Genomic DNA, 25472 nt, shown 5'->3' on the forward strand with positions numbered 1-25472 from the left:
GAAGAGACGACTAATATGACTTTTGAAAGGAAGGAGGAGAGTAAAGACAGTAAGACCAATCTCAAGGGAATGACAAAAACAAGACGCAGTCAGAGGCTGTCAGGTATAGAGAAAGCAAGATTAATTGATGAATTCACAACAGAGAGAGTAGAGGAGAAGAAACCCAGTAAAAGGAGTGCCAAGAAAACAGCAAAAAACACTCCGGAGAGCTTGTACGAAAAACAGAGGAGACGGTCCTCTGGAGAAAGGCAATTATTTAAAAGAGAGGAGAGCAATTTTGAAGAGTGGGGACATGCAACAAAAACAGCAGCAGAGCAATTTTCAGAGATTGGAGAGAAGGAACATCGAGAGCTCTCAGGAGAGATGCAGAAACTCAAAGTGGAGGAAGGGGAACAGAGTGAGGCGAAAAACCCCAGTGTGAGCACTGACACTAGAGCAGAAAATGATGCTTTAACCCACATCCCACAAGAGGAGAAAAAGTTGAGTGAGGGGGAAAGAAACAAGGAAGGGATGCAAATGTCTAGTTTTTTAAAGAGAAGAACTTGGAGCATGATGACTAAGGAAAAGGTGCTGCCTCTTCCTGCTGCTAAGGGTGAGATCAAGTCCTGGCGAAGGAGGAAGGAGGGTGACACTGACTCACCGACTCTGCTGGTTTCAAGTCCAATGAAAAGAAGCAGAAACAGGGGAGATACGAAGGATAGTAAGGAGAAGGCCTATGATGTTAATAACACAAATTCTTCAGGATGCAAGACCAACGAGAACAAGGTTTTTCTACCTGAATCTTCTCTGCAGAGTCCAAAAGTTCAGACGGATTCTCATCCAATAAAAGAGTCACCAGAGGAGGGATCACTGGATGACATACGTGAGTCACCTTCTGTGAAAACCTGTGAGAAAATCCCAAATCTAACCCTTGCTCTGAGCCCAGAGGCCCAACAGATTAAAGTCAGGGGATCGGAAACTTGGGACTCAAGGTCACAAAATGGGTTGAGAAGGACAGAACATAATAGGACATTGATTCAAAAAAGCGAGGCAAGCGAGGTGACAGATCAACCATCAAACCCCAAAGCAACAGCAGAAATGAAAGATGAAGGAATAAATGGACAAGGGGCAAAACGCCTGAGCGTTATGTCGACTCCAGTGAAGAGATACATCGGAGTCAACGATGAGGGTATGACGAGGGCAAAGGAGACAGTGGAGACTGGCACAGAAATGATGAGTTTAAGTCCAATGAAAAGAAGCAGAAAGGGGAGAGATAAAGAGAAGAGTAGGGAGAAGACCGACAATGCTAGTGACACAAATTCACCAGGATGCAAGACCAACAAGGACAAGGTCTCTCTGCCTGAATCTTCTCAGCAGAGTCTAAAGGTTCAGACAGGCACTTGTTCAACAAGAGAGTCGAGAGACGAGAGAAGCAAGTCACCCTTTGTGAAAACCTGTAAGAAAAACCCAAATCCAACCTTTGATCTGAGTTCAGAGACCCAACAACAGAACAAAACAGTTGCATTAAATGGAAGTGGAGCTTACAGACGATGCGGTGAAGTCACGGGGACTGAAACTTGGGACTTCTACAGCTTAAGGTCACAAAATGTGTCGAAAAGGACAATAAATAGTAAGAAAGGGATTCAAGAGAGTGAGGCAGCTGAAGAGACACATCAACCATCAAACCCCAAAGCAACAGCAGATGTGAAAGATGAAAGAATAAATGGAGGAGCAAAATGCTTGAGCCTTCTGTCGACTCCAATAAAGAGATACAAGCATGAACGTGTTGCTTCTGAAGACAGGGAGACAAGGGTGAAGGAGGCTGAAACAAGCCCGATGAAAAGAGGAAGGTGGAAGAGCAGAGAGGAGGTAGACACAGAGAGAGAAGAAGGGCAAAAAATGACTTCAAAAAAGAAAAGCAGAGAGCATCCGCGAGACAAAGACGAGGCACAGGACGAGGCTGAAACATCTAAACCAAGTCCACCCTCAACCAGAAGCAGCACGAGGGCTTCGGATGGAAAGATTTCAAATGTATCGGTCGGACAAGAATCTTTTAAAAAGGCCGAAAGCAGCGAGATAGAAACCAGAACAAGCCATAAAAAAGGCCACAGCCTACGTTTTCCTCGTAGAAGACCAACTCAGTTTTCCAAAAAGTTACCCACAAAGTGTAAAGACTTTATCTTGGGCAAAACCAACAGAAACACACGACAGCTTGATAAGAGGAACGGGAAGGTTGGAAGAGGAAGATCCAAGATAAAGAAAGTATGTTGACAAGTCCAGAAATGTGACCACAATGAAAACTCCTTAAAAGAATTCACAGTTTAATCAAATGTTAAATACAAAAAATATAAACACACAAATGTGAGAATTCATTGACATAAAATAAACTTTTTGGCTTTACAGAGTTTGTTTTGCACATACCTTTGTCCCGTTTAAAAAACATTTAACACACACAAGAGGGAATCATTTACATGAGACATTTTATGGCTTCAAATGACAAGAGTAACGGAGCAATCTTTTGTGTCATTAAAAAAGGTAAACTGGTACACACTTCAGAGAGCCGCTGTCGTCAAAACTTAAGTATTCTTTGGTTTTACAATTTTAGCGTGGTCGACTGCGGTAAAAGTTTTACAGTAACATGGTTTTAAAAATACATTCATACATTTAAACACACTCACACATGCACCAGACGTAAAAAATACAATCCTTTGTCAATCGACGAGTACAAACGCGACTGAACGTCCTGTAAAACTCCTCATTCAAACTTCTTGTTGTAGTGGAGGGATCTGTTGCTGTTGTGCATGTCTCTGTTGTTGTTCACAGCCTTCCCGTTGGCCAGAGTGGAGCCCGACTCCTCGGGCTGCATGTACTCGTTCACCACTCTCTGATAGGTGGGGTGGGTCGTCAGCACCCGCAGCAGATTGTCTATGGAAAACATTTAATGAGGATTTGAATCAGTTACCTACGTCAGTTACCTTTTTGCACCATCAAGTGACTAAAACATCTGACACAATCAGAAATACTTGATTAAAGTCTTCATTTTAAAGATTTTAAAGTTTTAAAAGATTTATACACAGTAGGCCTATGACTCAGCATTTAATTAATGCTGCTGTGAGGAAAACTAAATGAAATAGTATGTTTTTTTCAAGTTTAGATTATTAATCGATATATAAGCTAATAAAAATGTCACAGGATAAGGGCACAATTTCATCCTGCATTAGACAAGTGCATAGTTAAAACAACCAAAGAGCTTATAAACTCTGAATTGTTAAAGGAGAAGCCTATTAAATATTAAGAATGACAATTATATACAACAGTTCCTAAAAATATCAGGAAAACCCATCCGCTGCAAGATGCACTGTTCTGTTATTGAATACAGATAAAATGTGACACTTTCCATTCCAAGTTGTTTTAATAATCTTTCAATATAGATTGTAAGTGTCCTAAAATCCCCTCAGAGACACTCACCCTCAGTAAGCTGGCCTTCGCTGGATGCCTGAGTGTAGAGATCTGCAGTGTTGCGCTGAGGGATGCCCAGCAGCGCCCCCATGAGGCCCGACAGCTCCTCTGCACTCAGACTGCCTCGGCCCTCTCTGTCAAACAGCTGGGAAACAAGACAGTGCGTTTAGAAAAGAAAGTTTAAAAGATATTGAACTTCAGTAAATAAGAGAGGTCGTCTGCATTTAGAAGATGAAACAAGAAATGAAAGCAAATGCTGTGAGGAAACCAAAGGACTCACAGTGAAAGCAGTGTGAAGTAGTGACTTGAAGCTGACGAATCCTGACAGAGCTGCAACACTCAAATAGATCTGCCTCAGGTCCACAGTTTCATCCTGGAAAAAAAAAAACCACACATAGTATGACAGGTTTAGGACACAGCTTACTTTTTTTTGGTGCTTTTTTTCAATAGGTATTTTCTACTCTATCTCACTGTAGAGGTGTTTTATTGGCATTTAAAACTTAAAAACAAGTGGTAGAACATACAAGGATTCACTGTGTGACACACTGCTTTGTTCACTCTGAATACACAGAACAGTGTTGTGGATAATAGCCATCTCAACGTGTTCTGCAGTTACTGGTAGAACACACACACACACACACACACACACACACACACACACACACACACACACACACACACACACACAATCTGATTCTACCTTGGAGTAGAGGCCACAGATGGTGACGGCCGTCTGTTCATCCGTCAGCCCGAGGATAGAGGCGAGCTCCTCTGCACTGGCCTTTGACCCCTGAGCTCCTGACTGACACCTGTCAATCATTCTGTCCAGTGCTGCTTTCACTTCATGTGCTCCCAGGCTGAAAGAGACAAAGAGACGAGGATGTTGAGAAAAGAGGAGAGTACTGAGGCCAGGCGCCAAACATGAACACACATCTTCTCTCTTACCCGTTTCTGTGTAGCAGCGACAGTGTTTCTCTGGCGGGCGACTCCAGTGGGACAGAGAGACCACCGAGCTTACTGACAGGAACTCTTCCCTCCATCACATAATCTGTAGCTGGGACTCCGAGGGCCCTGAGACACAGCAGAGAAATGCATTAAGAGACACATCATTCTTATGGTTGTCTGTTCTTATGTTATCTATCTGAATATTGCTGAACAGCACACAATGGACTTCTGAAAGAACTAATATCTATATCTATATATCTATATGTTGCTGCTACTATTCACACCACTAGAAAAAGTAGTGTACCACAGATTTAGTTTAGATATGACCTTTGACCTGCCATCACTTCTTCATTTTATGCTATTCAACATTTCAGTTAAGTTTTTTTCATAATTAGTGTATGAATTCTTGAATTTTGGCCAAAAAACGTGATTCATGAGGTCACAGTGACCTTGACCTTTGACCTTCAACAACCAAATTCTACATAGTTCATTCTTGAATCCAAGTGGGTGTTTGTGCTAAATTTGAGAAAAATCCCTTGAGGCATTCTTGAAATATCGCGTTCACAAGAATGAAATAGATGCAAGGAAATAGTGACACTGACCTTTGACAGCCAAAAATCTAAGTAATTCAATGTTGAATCCAAGTGGATGTTTGTGCTAAATTTAAGGAATATTTCTCGAGGCGTTCTTGAAATATCTCGTTTACAAGAATGAGACGGATGCAAGGAAATAGTGACACTGACCTTTGACAACCTAAATCTAATTAGTTCAATGTTGAATCCAAGTATATGTTTGTGCTAAATTTGAAGAAAATCCCTCGAGGCGTTCTTAAAATATCGCATTCCCAAGAATCAGATGGATGCAAGGAAATAGTGACACTGACCTTTGACAACCAAAATCTAATTAGTTCAATGTTGAATCCAAGTGGATGTTTGTGCTGAATTTAAGGAATATCTCTCTAGGCGTTATTTAAATATCGTGTTGCCAAAAATGAGATGGATGCAAGGAAACAGTGAAATTGACCTTTGACATCCAAAATCTAATTAGTTCAATGTTGAATCCAAGTGGATGTTTGTGCCAAATGTGAAGAAGTTCCCTCGAGACGTTCATGAGAATGGGACGGACGGTCATCACCCACACGGAGGCATAAAAACAACTGCATATTCGGCTACTTACTTGGCCATAAGTTTCTGAACATTGTCTGCATACAGGTTGGGGTCGTTCTTCTCCTCCTGGGACGGGTTGTAAACTGGCAGGAACTGCGGCATAGCAAAAAAAAGAGCCATTGTTTTCTTTCCCTTTTATTCACAGCAGCAAAACACACACCAGATTTTTAATACTCACACATGCAAAACATTTAAAACGTAGCTTCACATCAAGCCAAAAAGCACTGATCTCTCCTGTCTGAAAAATGTTCAACACCTCTGTTCACACCCCTTGGAACATGATTAGTCATGCTACACCTGTTAATGCACCCAACAATGTTGTCAGCGTGTACTGAACACACCCTGAGTACATTGCTGCATGAACCTCGACTGCAGGTCAAAAGGCACACTTTAAGCACGTGCTAAGTTAAAGGGACAGTTCACCCAAAAATCAAAAACACATATTTTCCCTCTTACCTGTAGTGATATTTATCAGTCTAGATTGTTTTGGTGTGAGTTGCTGAGTGTTGGAGATATCAGCTGTAGAGATGTCTGCCTTCTTTCCAATATAATGGAACTCGGCTTGTGGTGCTCAAAGCTCCAGAAAAACAATTTTTAAAAAAGTTGACAGCAATGTCTCTTTCCAGACATCATGACCTGGTTATTCAAGATAATCCACAGACCTAAATGAGAGCAGTTTCATGTAGGAACGATTTTCTTTCTAACAAACTAAATCCACCAACTGCGCAGAAGGAAGAGTGCATCTACTGCTAGTTCACCTAGCACCACTGAGCTAGCCAACATTACAGCTCAGTCGAGGAGGACGCCATTAATATTTACATCTCGCACTGTCATGAGCCTATTGTCAGTGAGTAGATGCACACTTCCTTCTGCTCCGTGATGCGGTTGGGGTTGTTGTTCGGTAGAAAGGAAATAGTTCCTACATGAAACTGCTCCCAACAAGGTCTGTGTGTTATCTTGAGTAACCAGGTCATGATTTCTGGAAAGAGACATTGCTGTTGAGTTTTTCAAATGATTTTTTGGCGCTCTGAGTTCCATTATACTTGCGAAAAGGCAGACATCTCTACAGTTGGTATCTTAAACACTCTGCATCTCACACCAAAACAATCTAGGTTGATATATAGCACTACAGGTAAGAGTGAAAATATGTGTTTTTGATTACGAGTGAACTGTCCCTTCCTTATTATTGTCATTACTGTCAGGTAGATTATGTGGTGAAGTATCTTACCTCGATAGTACTGTTGGTGTAGAACTGTGAAGTTGTGTGCCACAGTGACTCAACCCTATCAGACAAAGAGACAGTTATATTTCAGACAGAAAAGTCAATACTATCAGTGTGCGTAACTGCTACCACTGAGATGTTTAAACCTTGATACAATTTAATAATAACCCTTCAAACTTATGACAACAATGATGTCCACTTATTCCCTAATGATTTCTTGATGTTTCTATTGCTGAAGTTTGAGTTGCACTAACTGCACTCAACAGGCCTCATCAAAGATTATTAACAATTTGATATTTAGTTTAACCCTTGACTCAGAAAACCAGGAAAGCAGTAAATTTGCTCGAGGTTTGGGGTGGGCAATGTGGATGAAAATTTCTGTTGTGGTATATAATTTGATTTTGATATATATAACTTTCTGGAAAGTCTATTGAAAAATCTTTAATGGTATAAAATAACCGAAATCCAGCAAATTATACACCTGACTGATCAAAGTGCATTGATACAATTTTTTTTTTTTAAGCAATACAACCATAAAGCAGGTAGTACTTTGCAGCATTGCCCACATACGGCCGATATACTGAGGAGATATTAAAATATTAAATAGCTACCGAAGTACAAGTAGTGTGGTAGAGGTGCATATATTGTTATGTTACCCAACACTAGCTAGAGGGAGCTAAACTTTTGCATTACACAAACTTCTTCTGAAGCGAGCAGGGTGTAGGATTTAATGGCATATAACAGTGTTCAGGAGGCTTTTTACCAGGAGACAAATTATCCGCAAAAGGTCTCTTCCTCTCAAAAAAAAAAAAAAAAAAAGGTAACAACAATTCTTAATGTCAGGTGATTTCACACAAAAGAAAACACACTTATTGTATTATATTCTGCATCATCCTTAAGCCTACACACTGGACCTTTGATGTGTCAGTTTATTAGGTACACCTACTGTAGTTAAACCAATGCAGTCTTGCAATAAATCCTTCATGGTGGTTATAACACTCAGTTTTTGTTTACAGTGATTTTGGTGTTGATTCAGCTGTATAGTCATTTTGGAGGCTACAGTTTGTGGTATTACTTAACTGTATTGTGTTAGACCAGAGAGATGTTTCTGGTAATTAGCTCATTTAGCCTCCAAGAAAAACTTTAACAGGAGAAAACATACTGTAACAGCTGTGTTCCTTCGCTGGCAACTAAGAATATGTCTTGAAAAGTTTTGTTATGGGGTCTTTCAGAGTGAGAACTCAAGTCACTGAGCAGACTACAAGTGAGAATTTAAAAAGTAAAAGTCCTGGAAGTTGTTAAAACCCATTTTCAAGCTTACTGAACTTCCTGCCTGTAGAAATCCAGGCAGTCATACTGGTGATGACTGATGAACTCACCAGGTTGTTCCTTTGTATGTCCAGCGAACAGTATCCTGTGGGAGAGTCATAAAAAGACTGTAATCAAACAGTGGACACAAGCAGGTGGAACAGAAACAAACCTATCCTTCCTAACAGAGTGGGTGGGGAGGTTTTTTATTGCATGTGTAAATCCAGTCACTTTCACCCACTATTACACACCCTGACAGGCACTGGTATGCAAACACACTGGCCTGGACAAATACTGCTTTATGCTCATAAACGCACAGAAACTACAGCCTGATGAAATGTACAATAGTGTAGTGTCAACACTGATCTGTGGCCAAGGACGTGACAAGGAAGACATGACAGATACAAATGAGCGCTGAGCTGCGTGTCAAAACAGTACAAAGCATGCTCTGTACATGCATCGCTATGATACCGATTCAGGTTGCTCAACTTTTAAAGAGAGGAGAGGTGCACGTTCTCCTGAGGACAGTGTCTGATCTATTATTGTGTCAAATTATCTCTGACATCTTAAAATTCATATCTGTAGGACTTCAATCTGTTAACATGCAGTAAACAAAGTGTTGACAAACACAGAGTTAACCTCTGGTCTGGTTTTGTTTTTATTTATTTAGTCACCACAGTAAATGCTTTTTAATTTCAGAAACGTAATGAAGCAATGTGCCTTTAGTTGTTTGGGAATTAATTCCTTCTCTTAATAACTGAGTCTCCTTGATTATTAATATAATATAAAAGGTAGAACTGCCTTTATTTTGTCTGTGGCAGTTTTCATTTTGTTTTTGTTTAAATTATTTAATCACATTTTAAATGTCTATGTAAAGCACTCTGTCGCTTTTAAATGTTTAAGAAATGCAATATGTGACTTTTAATTTAGCAGTAGAACATCCCCAGACTTTTATTACACAAAGATTTGTTTTATCTGGTTTTCAATTATGTATAAAATGAAATATTGTCTGTTCTTGAAGTTTCTGGACATTAAAGGAATATTTCACCTGCAAATGACCAGTTGTATATTCATCACCCATCCCGTGTTATATTCATAGACTGTATGAATAATAGGGCTGTCAACGAATATTCTAAATTCGAATATAAATTCGAATTTGAAGAAAAAAAAAATAAAAAAAAATGGACCTTCGAATGTGAAAATTGATATTCGATTGTGGAGGGAAAAAAACCACCGCAGCTGTCCTCTTTGCGAGTGGGCGTTGGCCTGGGCTGCTGCACTGAATGCACTGCATAAGGCCACACCGCCCGCGGAGGTGCTGCGAGGCGCAGCACACCGAAATTCTCACACGAGCCGGAGCACTTCTGTCAGACGCACATTTCTCCATGCTGGTCAACAAGTGGTTCTGCTCCCAGCTGTTGTCTCCGTCACCCGGCTTGACACATATGCTCGCGCAGAAAATAGACCAGAGCCGGCCACGGAGCTGCGTGGCGCTGTGCGGCGCGGCGCAGCGCAGCCGGTGTGGATGACAAAATCGGTTAACATGGGCGCCGAAAGTAAACTGGCGTCGCTTCGAGGCTATTTGCAGTGCTTCCGCGAGTGGTGTGGCCTGACAGGTTGGAGAGGGGGGGCAAGCGAGAGGTCCGTGGTTGTTTATAACGTAATGTTATAGATAATTGTTTTATGTGTTTTAATGTGTAGGTATGTAAATGTTTTCAAAGACGTTTATGTTGAAATAAAAATACCTACAAGTAGTTATGTTTCCTTGTATTAATACATATACAAGTATGTTTCCTTCTATTAGTTTGCCCTCTTGTGGACATAATGCGAAAAAAACAACAACTAATTGTTCGAACCTATGAGTTATTTTTAGAAGGAATATTCGAATGTCATTTTTGAGCAATTTTGACAGCCCTAATGAATAAGGGACCTAACTACCGTGACGTCACCTATTGGTTTGTGGACTGCCGTTTTGAAGCCTCGAGTTTGGCATTTCGGCACCGGCATCTTGTTTTTTTTGGAGCCAGAAGTGTATTTGTACAGTGGAGGAGCAATGGGTGGATCTGAATTGCAGACAGTCACTCAAGCAACCCTGCCCAAAAAAAGAGTGTAAATGCGTGAGGTTTTTTTTTTTTTTTTAAATTCATCCCATTACAGTTGTTATAAATGTTTAGACGCTTTAGAGACCAAAACTATTTTTTGTACCAGGCTGTAACCATGTTTATTTCTGCTGTAAACTTGGGCATTTTAACATGCAGGTCTGTGGGGACTAATTCTGTTTTGGTGCGACCCTCAAGTGGCCATTAGAGGAACTGCAGGTTTTGGCACTGGCTTCATTTTTCAGCCTCAGTTCGCCGCTTGGTTACACTGTCATTTATCCAGTCATATGCTGACTCGTTGGTGTTTTAAAGGGTTAGTTCAGATTCACCAAAGTCATACAATAACACAAAGTAACTGATCATGGCAGCAGTTGACCAGCAATTCTCGTATTCAGCCAAGTAAAATAACTGTTTTTGTCAATAGAGTCTGGCTTTGACGAGAGCATACATAAGTTTCACTTTCAGTTCAGTTCCCTTATCAGAACAGGCCATCTGTCTGTGAAGTAATGAGCATACAATTTGATAAATAAGACTTGGATTATACTGACCGAGTTGTGTGAGAGTTTGTAAACAACACAACAACAATACAACAAGAATTTCTCAGTTTTTGGATTCTTCGTTCACCATGGAAGCATGCGAGAAAAACATTTCTTCCTGAATTCAGTGTAACATAGGGTGAACAAGTGATATACAAAATGTCATTTGTGGGATCAAGCATTTATTAAACCTGTAATAACTGTTTTTTGGCCACCTAGGAGAAGCAGAAAGCAGTGAAAACAACACTGACAGACTGTCACCTTTTAAGTTGATATGAAGAGCTTGGTCGAAAAACAGTTGTCTCTTTACAGATTCAACAGGTGCAAAGCAACATTATCATTCATTTGGTGTCATGTTTCTGTCGACCTGTCCAAAATTAACTCTTTTAGTCTGCCAACTCCTGGGGGGGAAATATTAGGGTCGTTAGCAGCTAAATGCTCCACTGAACTGTCCCCTATGACTTCAATTTATCACGAATTTTGGATTCTTCGTTCACTGAATGCATGCAAGTTTAAATGTGAGTGTACTCCTTCCTTAGTCACCCTGGATAAAGAACACCTTTAGAGTAAAGTTATGAATGGACCCCTGTCTTGCTCTTGACATGAATGACAGGCGGATGTTGTGAGAAACTAGTAGATCAACCCACGACCCCAATGACTTCACTCACCAGCTTATTGGGGTAATGCAACAGAACAGGTTGGACCGGGACTCCGGCGAGGAAGGCACCTGAACACAGCGAGAACAAATGAGACAGAGTGGACAGACAGGAATGAGACAGTCACGCTGTAGGTCTAAAAGTAGTTAATCTGCCAATAAACAATCAGCTGCTGCGCCCTTTTCCCTGTGATGCCACTCATTCTTAAACTATTTTTTACAAGCGGTGAACAATGTGTGGTATGAGTCGGACATCAAGAAAAACCAGAGGGCAGCCGCTGCCTGCACTAACCTGGTTTGAATTTGATGAGAGCGCTGCCGTTAGTTGTGGTTCCCTCAGGAAACATCAGCATCTAGGCAAAGGTTAATAAATGAGATTTATGAGTTCGGACCTGCAGCTCTGAGCACAAGCAGCAGGTGAATCTACAGGCTTTGAGTCAACATTCACCGCCTGTCAGATTCAAACAAACAACCTTGTATTGACAATAAATCTTTAGGCCAATCTGCCCACTGTGGTTATGTACAAATACACTAGCTGTAATATGAACTCCTTCTTTTCCTGAGGTTGTTTTCACAATTTCCAAACTGTGGTTAAAGGATTCAACAAGAAAAGTATTCCCTGGAAGCAGAAAAGTGTGCTGATCCCCTCTTTACAAATCTTGAAGATCACGTTCCAATCCCAAATACTTTATCTAATCTTGATCAGCTGTGTGCTTGAGCTGAGATCTTTGAAGCCACCACAAGAAGAGACTGTTTCAGTAGGCGTTGTACTGTTGTTGTTGTTAGGCCTGTCACCATTATTATCAGCTTATCGTACAATATGCTGACATGACCTTGATCATTTAAGTGCCTGTTGTGTTTACATGTATGTTTGTTTACATAAGAATGTCACCAACATTTTAGCCAACATGATGCCAGAATACACAGCAAGGTCTTCCAGAGCACAGAGATTCTCTCTTTTCTGCCCATCCACATCTACTTGTGAGAGTCCGAAGAAGAATAAAATACTTAAAAGACAGCACAGCGTAGCTTACCGGTAGCCTACATTTTGTAGTCTAAACTGGTGGTAGCTGTTGCTGGACCCTGAGCTATACGACTGGACGATATGCATGGAAACGGCCATCATGGATGCGAAGCTCCTGGACCAACTGGTGGTACTCCCCATGACCCACCCTCTTTTTTAGGGTCTCATGTACCCACACAGATCTCTGTTTCCCTGTGCCCAACAAACTATTTACTGACAGCCTCTCACCCTCAACCAGAGCTACAGCAAGTACCCTCTGTCTGAACATTTTAGGAACTAGATACTGATTACTGTGGGGGGAAAAAAAACAACCAAAAAGGGTAGATTGATTACAAGGGAAAGTTAGGGTAAGGAGATGATGACTGAGATCAAATTCCAGTAGAGGTGGGCGGGGGAAGCAATGTACATTGTGTTTGTTTACAAGAAAGCTCATGTGTTTTTTGGGGTGACAAGAGGAGACAAAGCAGAGTTAGTCTCTCGTGAAAACTGCAACAATAGCACAGCATTTAGGATTCGAGGCTGACGAAAGAGGTTTCCTTACTCGCTGCAAATGACGCGATGCACCATTTTGAGCTGAGCTTTTCTTGTCCTGTCGCTGGCTTTGAAAGCGCCGCAATTGAAGATGAACGGCTGGGTGATGAAATTGAAATGAGGAATTATCTGTAAGAAACGTCCTTATTTCACTACATATACCTAAAAAAGGTAGCAGTTAGCTGGAGAGAGATTGCCAGAGAGCTCAACTTTTCTGGTAAGGTAAATGACCGTCGCTAATAACAAGCTATTCTGCTAGCTGTTGGGTGTCATTTCCAGTAAGTATCACAGTATAAAATGTGTGTTTTTTGTTATCAAAAGTCACATAACAAACATAGGAAGATAGCACGTAGCCAACTCACCCATATTTAAAGTAATTATGTCTCCAGTCTAATTGCAAGAGCTCCGTCGGTGGTGCACAATGGTTTACTTACATGACGTAACATAAGTGCATATTTAAGTATTCAGTGGAGACAGAGAGCTCTGATATTATGCAACGAGATAGTCTGACACTGGTTATGTGCCACTCAGGAGTGGCTGCTGAGTCAAGTGTGACACCTGGTGAAATTCGGTGTACCAGCCTGCTGTTTTAATATCAAAATGGTCTGAAATTTTTTACACTGGCCCAACCCTAATCATGACAGGCCTAGCTGCAATCATTGACATTCCCATAACTGTTTCAAAATGTGACTGGATAGATAAGTAATTGCCAGTTCTGTAAACAAGACTACAGCCAAGATGGAAGCAGATAAATGATCTGTCTTTCCTTTAAAACAAATACAAGGCTCAGCAAATTATCTTCTGGGAACAGGAGTCACACGTAAGAGCACTGAGTGACATCTCACCTGAGGCCAGTAGCCGTCGGAGGTCAGCCTCTCTGTGACCTGTGCGATGGCCTTTTTCCTCGACTCTGGATCCTTTCTACTCACCAGCACCGCCTGGTTGAACTCCAGCAGAGCTGAAACACAAACATGCACACACAAAAATTACACAAGAACAAAAATCAGAACCAGAACCGAAAGGGAGGAGCCCAGAGAGAGTCTGCCAAGACAGCAAGACAGGAACTCCCAAAGCAGGCAAAGCAGATTAGAAGCCAAATACAGTTAGTCACTTGTTTATCTTGGAGCTTCCTTGCATACTTTAAAAATCCTCTACCCCTCTATTCCAAATATTTCTCTTGTTTTTTTGCCTAATACTGTAGGTGGGCAGCCAAGGGTGAGATTTCCCATCGATGAGCACACCGCACTGTGCCAGCCAATTAAATGAGAAACTAATTTGGTAAAACATTATGTCATCCAGGCACTCTGAGAGTGGCACAGTTACAAACAGTACTAAGGCTTTGGCAGTGTGAATACTCCATTTCCTCCCATTCCTCACGCACCAAAGTAAAACATTGACACTCTTCCTCTGCCTGCCTTCTATTGTGCCTCCCCGAAGTGGTTTTCCATTTCTCTTTTTCCACTCATACACTTCAGATTTTCACAGCTTCCCGTCTGCTACCTGGAAAATGATGCTGATATGAGGAAAAGGAGGAGGACAGTTCAGTTTTGATGCTTTTTAGTTGACTCAAATTTGAAAAAACATATTCTGTATCTGTATACAAAATGTGTGTTTTTATGAGATGTGACAGTCAAATCAACAACAAATAGTTGAATTTACAGCGATAAAAAATACAGAAAGGTAGCAAATGTTCACATTAGGGAGGCTCCAACAAGCCAAGGTTTTGTATTTCTGCTTGATCAAAGACAAACAATAATTTAAAGGTCAACTATCTGTGTTCATTTCCAGGTTTTTCAGACGGAATCACCCACCCATCCGTTAGCAAAAAGCAGCAATGTACGTTAGAGTGCTGACAATAATAACTTAAAGGGATAGTGCAGATACTGCAGTGGGGCTGTATGAGGCATTTGTCCACAGTCAGTGTATTACCTACAGTAGCTGGTGATCGGCACGCTCCTAGTTTGGAGAAGCAGGCAGGAGTACTGACACAGAAGCTAAGCAATGAACTGCTTTGGATGGGGGCAGCAGCAAAACATATTTTAGCCACCTAAAAAAAAATCATCAGTTTCAGTGTACGCTATATTTAGAATATTTTCACTGCTTTATGTTGCCGTCAGAGCCCTTTCCAACGGGGAACTGAGGCTGTTATCGCTGCTCTCTTCAAAGATGGACTCCTTTGATGAAGACGGTTATTTTACCTTGCAGAACACGGAAGCTGCTGGTCTACTGCTGCCTCGATTTTTTTTTAGTTTGTTTGTGTTATTGTGCCACTTTCGTGTCTCAACTAACGTAGCATTGCAGTACAATGTACAATGCTTAGTACAACGCTTAGCTCCCATTCTGGTGAGGCCCTGTCTACGTGTATACAATTATTTTTCAAAATGTATTTTTTCCTCTATGTATTGGCCCCTCGTCCACTCGCAAACATTCTTATAGGTCACTAAAATAGAGATTTTTTTTAAACGCCTTCTAATGATGTTTTCACACTGCGAGCAACGCAGCAACAGGCAACAAGTCATTTTCAATCAAAGCAAGTGACATGAAGTAGACAGTGGGACAATTTAAGAGTGGGATTCCTGTCGATGAGGAGTAGAAGGAAAACTTTCGAATGTCCAAAGCATGTTCTAGTGTTTACAGAGATATTTTGCAAAGCGAAGGTCATGTGTAGACAAGGCCTCAGTCATGAAGAGCCACATTAGGCAGGCTGGGGTGATTAACATATAGCAGTGTCATCATGCAGAAACCTCATCAGGTTCTGTGGGGAGACGTTTTCAGAAAGGCTTGGGAAAATAGCATTTGATGCTAAAACATACGCACTTCAACAACATTTGAATCTGAATATATCCACCTTATTTTCAAACACGGAAGTAAATAGTGATCAACTTCCGTTTTTTTGTGCGTGACTTCCGGTCAGCCGCTTTCCCTCATGCTTTCCCTTACCGGAGTTAACGGTGCAAGCTATTTTTTTTTTCAATTTTTAGTTGTTTATGTTAGTCAATCAGTTAGTTAGTTAGTCTGTGTATTTTGTATAGATAACTGTGCCCACATTTCCGTTATAATGGAAATTTATTCCCTCTAAACACGAATAAATCGCACGTCAATCATAAACTATGAACCAAAAAAGCACCATCTTTCCCGAGTGAGACAAACTGCTTGATCCCTGTCTCCAGTGTACCAGCAGAGAACCTGCAGAACCGAATCAGCAAAAAAACACACCGGGCTAAGCCTCTCTACCTGAGCAGCTGAAGCTGCGGCTCGCACCCTCGACACACAGACGGTGCTTCTGCATGCCAGCCACACGTGTGCTCAACTGTGAGAAATAAATATGTGAGGTGTACGCTGCTTTTCTATCTTTTTTCCCTTTTCTTTCTTTCTTTCTTTCTTTCTTTCTGTCGGCGACATACACTCCTAACACAGGACAGGTTGTTTTAATTGACTGAGTTGATCATTAAGCCATAGTGATGCGCGGATCGGCTCTGATAGCACCTGAATCAGCATGTACACACCAACCATCCAGCCGTTACAACATGATTGAGCTAGCAAAGCAGTTTTGTGTTGCTATGTGTGGTATTTATTCAGTTTTGGGAAATGACGGTATCTAGAAAGCATCAGTGGCTGCAGCTGACAGGGACAGCTAACGTTAACACTAGCAGCAAAGCTAACATCAGGATCGCCATCCGTTAAAAAGCCTCCCGTTGTCGGCCACGACATGAAACTTCTCCAGTTAGCTCAATCATGTTGTAACTAAGACATCCGCTGGAGAAAATATTTTTTTCACGGGCCACTTTGTGAATTTAGTGAGTTATTGCAAACACGGCTAACGGCTAACAGCTAACAGCTAACAGTTAGCCCAGCTAATCTACGATAACCATGTTATTAATTACACACAGAGAAAATACTAATGTTTGTTCAGTCATTGTGTTTATGGACTTTACAAACATCAGATTAGTCTAAACAGTGATATAGTGACGTGAAAAATGTGATATATACATATATATAGCTAAACTCAGCAAGGTAAACAACAAGGTGATTCCCATTTACACAGTGGTAAGAGTGCTGGACCGGAAGTGTCGCACAAAAAAAAACGAAGCTGGCTGCGTTCTGTTTTGCCTCCGTGTTTCCGTGAAAAATAAGGTGGATAAGGAACACTACTGGGAAGCACAGAATGATATAGAAACCTCAAAAAAATCATGGGCTGGCCCTTTAAATTTTTTTGGGTTAGAAGATCCAGCTACAGTGATGGAAGCTGTAACAACCAACGAAGTTGGATCGTAGGATCGTCTCTGTGTGTGTATCATAAACTCAAACAATCACAGCCCCTCACCTCCTATGACTGGCAGATTCCTGTTCTCCGACCGCGACACCACCGCAGCCAGGTTGGTTCCAAACAGAACCAGCATGTCCAGAAAGCCACTGTGAGGCGCCACCACCAGCACTGGCGCCTCCCTCAGGTCTGCCCTGCGACCTTTGACCTTCACCCACAGGAAGCCCAGGCAGAAGTAGACGCCTCGGCTCAGCCGCATGACGATCCAATTGAGGAGCCAGTACCTCCAGCCCTTGACGGGCCGAGAGCGTTCCTCCTCAGACAGGCCGGCCAATCGTAGCCGGGCAATCGGCCACATGAGGAGGAAGCAGATTGCCGCCAGGATGACACGAAGAGGGAAGAGGATGCTGCCCAGGATGATACCCTAAGGACCAGAGGAGAAAAGAAGGTACATTTAAAACATCATTTAGGTCTGCAGAGGTGAACACCTCAAGTGCGTTCTGAATTGTACACTTCTACTTTTTACTTTCAGTAGGTACTGGAACTGCTTGGAATATCCGAGACCTTCAAAAAGCTAAACATGACACAGCAGCGTTTCCCTCACAACAGCTAAGAAATTAATTCTCATGTGGACGAGCACAACTGTTCCTATCTCTTAAGATGTGGCTAGAGGATTTAACTAACACACACCAACAGGAAAAGATAAGATGTGCCCTGAAAGACCCTCGTATCATATCTTGCAAACACAAATCTAGTACAACAGATGAGATGACTGAAGAGTGATGGGTCTCTGTGGGTGGAGGGAGGTGGGAGCAGTGGAGCTGCTCATTCAAAACTCTGCAGCTCGGCTATGAACCAGAACCAAGAGGAGAGAGCACATCAGGCCAGTGTGAGCTGCTCTGCACTGACTTCCTGTTACATTTAGAATTGATTTTAAGGTCCTCCTATGTGTATACAAAGCCCTACATGGGCTGGGACCGAGCTACACTGCTAACTCACTTGTTAACCATTTGCCTCCAAGAACCCTATGATCATCTGCTGCTGGTTTCTTGGAGGTTCCCTGCAACAGCCGGAAGAAGATCAGGGATGCGGCTTTTGTCAGTTACACCCCAAAGCTAGGATCACACTACTTATAGATATCAGGGAAGCTAGCTTGCTAAATATTTTTTTAAAAGAAAGCTAAAAACGTATCTGTTCACTTCAGCCTTTAACTTGCTCTGACTTTCCTGATGCAGGTCTGACACTCTTTGTTTTTACGCTTTTATTTGCCACACCACAAGAACTGCTCAGGAATGACCTGAGGAACGGGACAAAGAGCTCAAGGTGTTGACCTGGCCTCCAAATACCCCAGATCCCAACCTGATTGAACATTTGAGGGATGTGCTAGTACCCCAGAGGTACCCCCGATCCATTGTGGGTCTTCCTTGGATCAGACTTGGCTCTGACCCGTCAAGGCATGGACACTGGACATCTGGAGGGTGTCCCATAGTGTCTGGCACCACCATGTTGGCTTCAGATCTTTTGAGTCCTGTGGGTTGAGGTGGGGTGATAACACGCCCCACAGATGTTTGATCAGACTGGGATGTGGGGAATTTGGAGGCCAGGTTGATGCCTTGAGGTCTCCGTCATGTTCCTTGGGCTACTCCTGAGCAGTTTTTGTCCTTGTCCATTGTCCTGTTGGCGGGGTACCTGGTCTCCACTGGTGTTCAGGTGGGTGGAACATATCAGGTGGCATCAACATGAATGTCAGAACCCAAAGTTTCCTGACAGAACATGTATGGGTAGTATATTGACAGCTGTGCATGCAGTTTCATCAGCATGGCAAAAAATACTCTTACACAAGTCAGCCATGTTGCCCAGCCCTAATCATTTGTCAGTCATAGTTGTGCAACACTATGGTATGTTGTCATCTGTCATACCTGCCTATGCCTGAAACACGTAGGACTTGGCTGTTTTGCTTATGCGCCACAGTGAGACAGAAACATGACTGACTCTTTGTTCTCTTAAAGTTCATATGGAAAAACATGAACACCACAGAAGGGAATTTATATCGACGTCCAAATATGGACATGGTATCTCAGTGGCCCCCTATTAACACACAAAGGGAGTGTGTTTTGAGGACAACTCTTCCCAGTGTCATTAACTGCCTGAGTAGTTTCAGGTGGCAGATTTGGGGAGCTGACTGAGTGTCAACAGCTTGTTTGACTTCTGTCGCTCTCCTATTAAAACCTACTGTGAATTAGCGCAGTTTCCGCCATTAAATCAAACACTTTAAGAGTTATAATTACCCTTATCCTCTGTGTCCTCGTCAGCTTCACTTTGTGGATGAACGGATGTGGATACTCGTGTGTTGCTGAGTGATAGTCGTGCCTCTCCATGGTGACGGGGCAAAGCTGACCAGCAAGTTTAACTTAAAAAATATAGTTATTAAAAAAGGTAATAAAAAGTATTTACACTGCCGTATTATCGACTGGAGGTAAGTTGTGTTGAGTTGTTGTTTGCTAACCACTGCCCACGTTTTGTTGTCTTTGAAAAACCGTTAACGTGTCTCGCGCAGGAGTGAGATTTTAAAAAACAGAACGTTAACTAACAACAATGGCGGACTCCGACCGAAAAGCGGCGAACACAACAACTGACGACGATAAATAAACGAATTAAAAACGAACTTTTCAGCTCTCTATCCTCCACATGGCGACGCAGACACCCTGGGGAAAAGCCACCCATACTATCTTTCTTGTACACTCTCCTCCTCACCTGTCCCGCCCCTTCACAGCCTGACAGCCCGGCCCACCGCTACTCAGGGCTGGGTCAGGCAAGTCAGACCGGCCCCTGAAACCAAGCCACCGGTATGAGGACTTTTGGGGTGATGAGGTATGTATGGAAGCTCAATTGTTTAAAACCTGAATTTAAAAAACATGAATACAGGGTGCAGTCAGGTAATTTGGAACACTTTTTAACAGAGATTACCAAGAAAACCACCTAAAATTTTCAACTTGTTATTTCCTCCTGAGACCCTGTGTTCTCATATGAAGACATCACATTTTGGGTTTACTTGACCTTCCACTTCATTCTACATAACTTAGACCTGTTGTCCTCATTCGTGGACACTTTTTTGTCCCATCTAGTGGTTGTAAGACTGCAATACACTAATCCATGTGAAAACAAGTCAAATCCCAATCCCAACACAAAAGTGGACAAAACCTGATCAAATTTTATGGATGAAACTTTTGTATTTATGATTAGTAATGTTTGTAGTTTGATATGGCAACAAATCTGACCAATTTTATAACAGTAAGGAGCTAAGACACTGTTAATTAGGAAGAACTTGTTAGAAGACATTGGGACTTGATTGTCTTCTCATTGGAGGACATTGGGACTTCATTATCATCTCGTTTGAGGACATTAGGACTTTATTATCATCTCATTTAAGGACATTGGGACTTCATTATCATCTCGTTTGAGTTCATTGGGACTTTATTATTGTCTCATTTGAGAACATTGGGACTTCAATATCCCGTTTGAGGACACTTGGACTTTATTGTTATCTCGTTTGAGGACATTGGGACTTTATTATCATCTCGTTTGTGGACATTTGGACTTTACTGTAATCTCATTTGAGGACATTGAGACTTTATCGTCATCTCGTTTGTGGACATTTGGACTTTATTGTTATCTCGTTTGAGGACATTGGGACTTTATCATCATCTCGTTTGTGGACATTGGGACTTTATTGTCATCTTGTTTGAGGACATTGGGACTTTATCATCATCTCGTTTGTGGACATTGGGACTTTATTGTCATCTTGTTTGAGGACATTGGGACTTTATTATTGTGTCATTTGAGGACATTGGGACTTTATCATCATCTCGTTTGTGGACATTGGGACTTTATTGTCATCTCGTTTGAGGACATTGGGACTTTATCGTCATAGTTTTTTCTACTTCTCAGGTCCTACTGATCCTAAATAGCTACTGTAGGAGTAATTAAAAATACATACCAAACAAAAGTTCGGTTCTCAGGAGGATATCTCTGCTATATTTCTGTAAAGAAAATATGTTGCCAAGTAAAATAGATTTAACATTTTGGACCCTGAAACCCAAGGAAGGGTGTAGGTTTTGTTTCAGAACTGGGGGGGTAGGACACTACATAAAACACACCTATGCTCAAACCAGAGGTGTGGCACTTTAGTCACAAATTCATTGACTTTAGACTTGCAACTTGACTTGCACTTAAATGACTTAACGTGGACCTTTGACTTGAAAATACTTAATACCTTTCCCCAAAGTGCAAAGATTTAAAAGTATTATTTAAAAGTTGTCTCATGAATCAATTAATTTTCCATTTGTTATTCCCAGCAAGTCCTCTTCCCCAATAATTTCCACAAAGTCACTTAATATTTGGACATCAAGAATTTCGATTTTCATATTTCCTACATTTAAATCTGCCTACTGCTGTTATCCATGATTTGGAACGTTGGATAATTTGTGTAAATTTCCATCCTGCAACAAAAGCTGTACAAGCTGTCTGCTAGTACTCGTCTATGGAGGCAAGTAAGAGACGTAAGTATTTAAAACTAAATGGCCACTGAATATTTATATTAAAATGTTAACACCGCCGAATTTCTTAAATTTAAATTTTTGAGATCTGAATACGTGAACATTGAAGCAAATAAATTCAGCTTTTGAAACTGCCAATCCAAATTTCATAATCTAATCTAACATTTACATTTCGTTGCCATGATTGTCACACTTATGTATATGTATACGTAACATTTTCAGGTACACAGCATACACGTGTCTGCTATCATAAACCACTTGAAGTTTTTCAATAGAGAAAACATGTTGCGAGGAATTAAAGTGAAAGTGGACGCAGTGTGATGTTACGTAAGAAGCACATGTGCGCCGTAATTGTGGCAGCATGAGTTGTAGTTGTAACACAGCTGAAAGAAACAGCATAGTTTTCATGGTAAATCAACAATTTTTCAATCAAGCACCTGTTTTTACGTTGTTTTCATACCAAGCATGTGATCAGATCATGGATAAAACATAATGATAATACTGAAACTTAGCAGATATACCAATTGGTGCATTCATGTATTTCCTTAATGGCAAATGCACTGATTACACCTACATGGTTTCTGATTGTTGGAAGTTGTAAAAATACTGTACAACTAATCTTATGTAGAATGTACTGACTGACATCTGACTGAACACAGTGCGTCTGTAGTTTGGGGAGGTCATGTGAAACTGCACTGACCCAGTGAGGGTTAACAGTGTAGCAACACCGCAAATCACAAGCTCGGGTCCTCTACCAGACGCCTGGGAGTTCGAAGGTTCTTCCCAGCGTCTTAGCTGTTCCAAAGACCGCACTCTTCTGACCTCAAATGTTGTACCTGGAATCTGCTGGAGCCCCTCTCACATTTTGGGGGTCACAGCCCCGAGTTCTCTGATTACCACTGGCACCACTGTTGCCTTTACTACCCACATCTTTTCTAGCTCCTATTTCCTCGTGTTCCTTCTTCCTGTCGATTGGGATTGCTACATCTATCACTGCTGCCTTCTTCTGTTGTTTGTCCATCAGTCTGGATCTGGAACACATATCCAGTCTGGACCCTTGGGCAAGGTCCTTAATGCTGCTAGCCTACCGTAGGAAGAGTGAAACCGCAAAACAAGAGTCATGCCGGCTTGGACGTCGCTCGGGTCAACAAGGTCCACGTCAGGTGTTGGGAAACCAGGGCAACCTGATGAGAAATGGGCTACTGGAACAAAACATATAGATGGACTAGAGCAGAAACGTTCCTTACAGACCAGAACAAGCCCGCATGACATGAAGACTATGCTAACTGACGAAGAACAGATTTCAGCTCCACAACCTACAAACACAACATAACATTAAATAAATACCCCTTGAACTTTTTACTTTGTTAGTACCAAACTGGCTTTCCAGCCCTCGTTCCCAACAGAGAGGAATCCTGTTGATATTTCTGAGGGAAGTTCACTACTGCTGGTAACGTGCCAATGTGATGACATCATGATGACATTTACATGGCAAGAGGAAACTTGCATGTTGCAACCGTGACGCATACATTCAAGTCGACTCTTCCCTATGTGGTTTTCAAAGTCAAACTTCTCAAAGCCATGAATTCAGCTGTGTTTACATTTCAGTGGCTGTTAAAATTCAAATACTTGCGTCTCTTATTAACTTCCATACTCGCCTCTCAGGTTTTCCCTCTGCCCTACCTGACTGCTTTTGTTATCCCTGCAGGGTGTTGCTGCTCACACCCAAGAACGAGAACATTAACAAGCAGGAGGAGGAGAAAGCAGATTATTTTATAAAAACAGCTTTTTAATTCTGGTTGAAATGAACATAATGGTAATGTACTGCACATACAGTAGATTGTCAGTACAAGTTGTCACACTTTTGGTTGGTCGTAATAATTAAATGTACCCTGTTTTGGCAACTTAATTTTGCTATTATAGGACTGACCTGTGGAAGCCCGGAGCCGCCGTACTTGCTCATAGCATTCATTTTAATTTAATATTTTTCTTATATCAGTGTATATCATCACATAGTTTTTTTTTCTTGAAAACCAATTGTCCAACAAAATTAGCAGGTAGAACCATCTATTTTTGGCTAAATCAACAATTTAATTACCTGAAAATATACAAACAAATAAGGTACTTCCTCACATTCACTCAAATTAACACGTCAACCAGGATCAGACTCAGAATAACCACAAATAACCCTTTCCCACCAACACGAAACTGGTTACGCTCCAGTTCCTGCACCTAATTTTGAAAAGTTCAAAGCATTTCAGCCAAAAATAAATTGAAAAGTTGGTTGTAACCTGGAACCTCATCTGCTTCTCTCTTTAGAAAATATCAGCTTTTATCAGTTTTTAATGTGAACATACACCACACTTGTGTATTCATGTATAAATACATCTCACTCATGACTTGCAGAGCGTTTTCCACAACTTTTTAAAGTCTTCCTCAGATATTCACTCATATTCCGCCAGACACTCGAGGGACTGTTTTAACTTTTCATTCCTTTTTCCTGCATTTTCTATAAATGTATGTGCAACTTAACTAAACTAAACTAAACCAAAAAAATAGCATATTTAGAAAAAAAGTTAAGCCATTATTGGTTGGTCCATGCTTGTTTTATTAGAAACAAATATTTGTAGAACATGGTCAGTGTTGGAGAATGTGCGGCAACATGTCTGCTGGTCACTTTCGTATCTTTTGGGAGTGTCCTCCTGTGGTTACAGAGATCAGATCAATAATGAGTTTAGAACTGGATTTTAACTTCAGTATAATGTATTTGGGAAATGTGCCAACTGGACTATCAAAGCAGGACAGATATTTATTACAAATTAGCAGGTTCTAAAAAAGCAATAACCAGGAAATGGTTGAGTAAAGAGTCTCCGAATGGATAGAAATAGTTAAGGAAATTTATGTTATGGAACAAGTGACTTTTCCCCTGAGACACGCCACTGAAAAATGTGAACAGTATTGGAAAAAATGGAAATCTTATAGACTTTGAAGTGATCTTTTCTTTGTGTGTTTGTTTTGTTTGATGAATTTTGTTTTGTCCCCCTACGTGTTGGAACATGCGAGATGGATGGTGGCTCATAGATGACTGGAAGATTTCTACCCCCCCCGTGAAGGGGCTCTGGATTTCCAGTGGTCAAGTTCTGGGATCATAGGGACCTTTGTGGTCTTGAGGGACGATAGTGGACATGGAGGACGTGTTGTCAGTGGCACTGCAGTGTAGCCTTGCTTCTTCTTTTTTTCTGTTTTGCTCAATGTTGGGCATTTCACCCTTGCCTATGATGTCCCTGCGGTTAACTTCTGTTGTGCATTCTGCTGCGCCCTCCATTACCGATGCATCCTTGATTACAATGGTTCTGCCCAAAACTGTTGGAAATGCTGGCTGGTTTGCTTGATAGCGCTGAGGTTCTACCAATCAACAGAACTGGTTCAAAACTTGGAGCCTATTTGGGGAACAGGGTTAAATGAGACACAACACCACCACAAAGTCTGTGTCTTGTTCCTATGTTGCAGCAGTGGTGAGGCCCTTTGCATATCTATGCCCAGGGGCCATTATCTCATTATTCGCGTTTGTATATGCCGTCATATTGCGCAACCTTGACTTGTTTAATCGTGTTATCTTGAGTTATCAATCTTTGTTTTCTTGTGGTTACCATCTTAAGCAAACAAATTCATGATTTTTACAAGTTGCCAACATGATTGCTCAATCAATGTTTCTTAAGAGTCTCTAC

The 25472-nt window shown here is 41.4% G+C and overlaps 1 protein-coding gene across 1 annotated transcript; it reads right to left on the reverse strand.

The window, feature by feature from the left end:
* Nucleotides 1–2280: 2280 nt before the first annotated feature.
* lpcat4 (lysophosphatidylcholine acyltransferase 4) lies at nt 2281–19943 on the reverse strand. Its single transcript, XM_049568953.1, has 13 exons — nt 19477–19943; nt 17249–17612; nt 13770–13882; nt 11662–11722; nt 11383–11441; nt 8151–8185; nt 6778–6832; nt 5560–5642; nt 4384–4509; nt 4139–4295; nt 3719–3811; nt 3448–3583; nt 2281–2904 (listed from the first exon to the last, which is right to left on the reverse strand). The coding sequence occupies exons 1-13, from the start codon at nt 19564–19566 to the stop codon at nt 2735–2737; spliced, it is 1542 nt and encodes a 513-aa protein (XP_049424910.1). The 5' UTR covers nt 19567–19943; the 3' UTR covers nt 2281–2734.
* Between the last annotated feature and the right edge of the window lie 5529 nt (nt 19944–25472).

The sequence above is a fragment of the Epinephelus fuscoguttatus genome, linkage group LG23 (assembly GCF_011397635.1).
Source record: "Epinephelus fuscoguttatus linkage group LG23, E.fuscoguttatus.final_Chr_v1".
In the NCBI taxonomy this organism is placed as follows: domain Eukaryota; kingdom Metazoa; phylum Chordata; class Actinopteri; order Perciformes; family Serranidae; genus Epinephelus; species Epinephelus fuscoguttatus.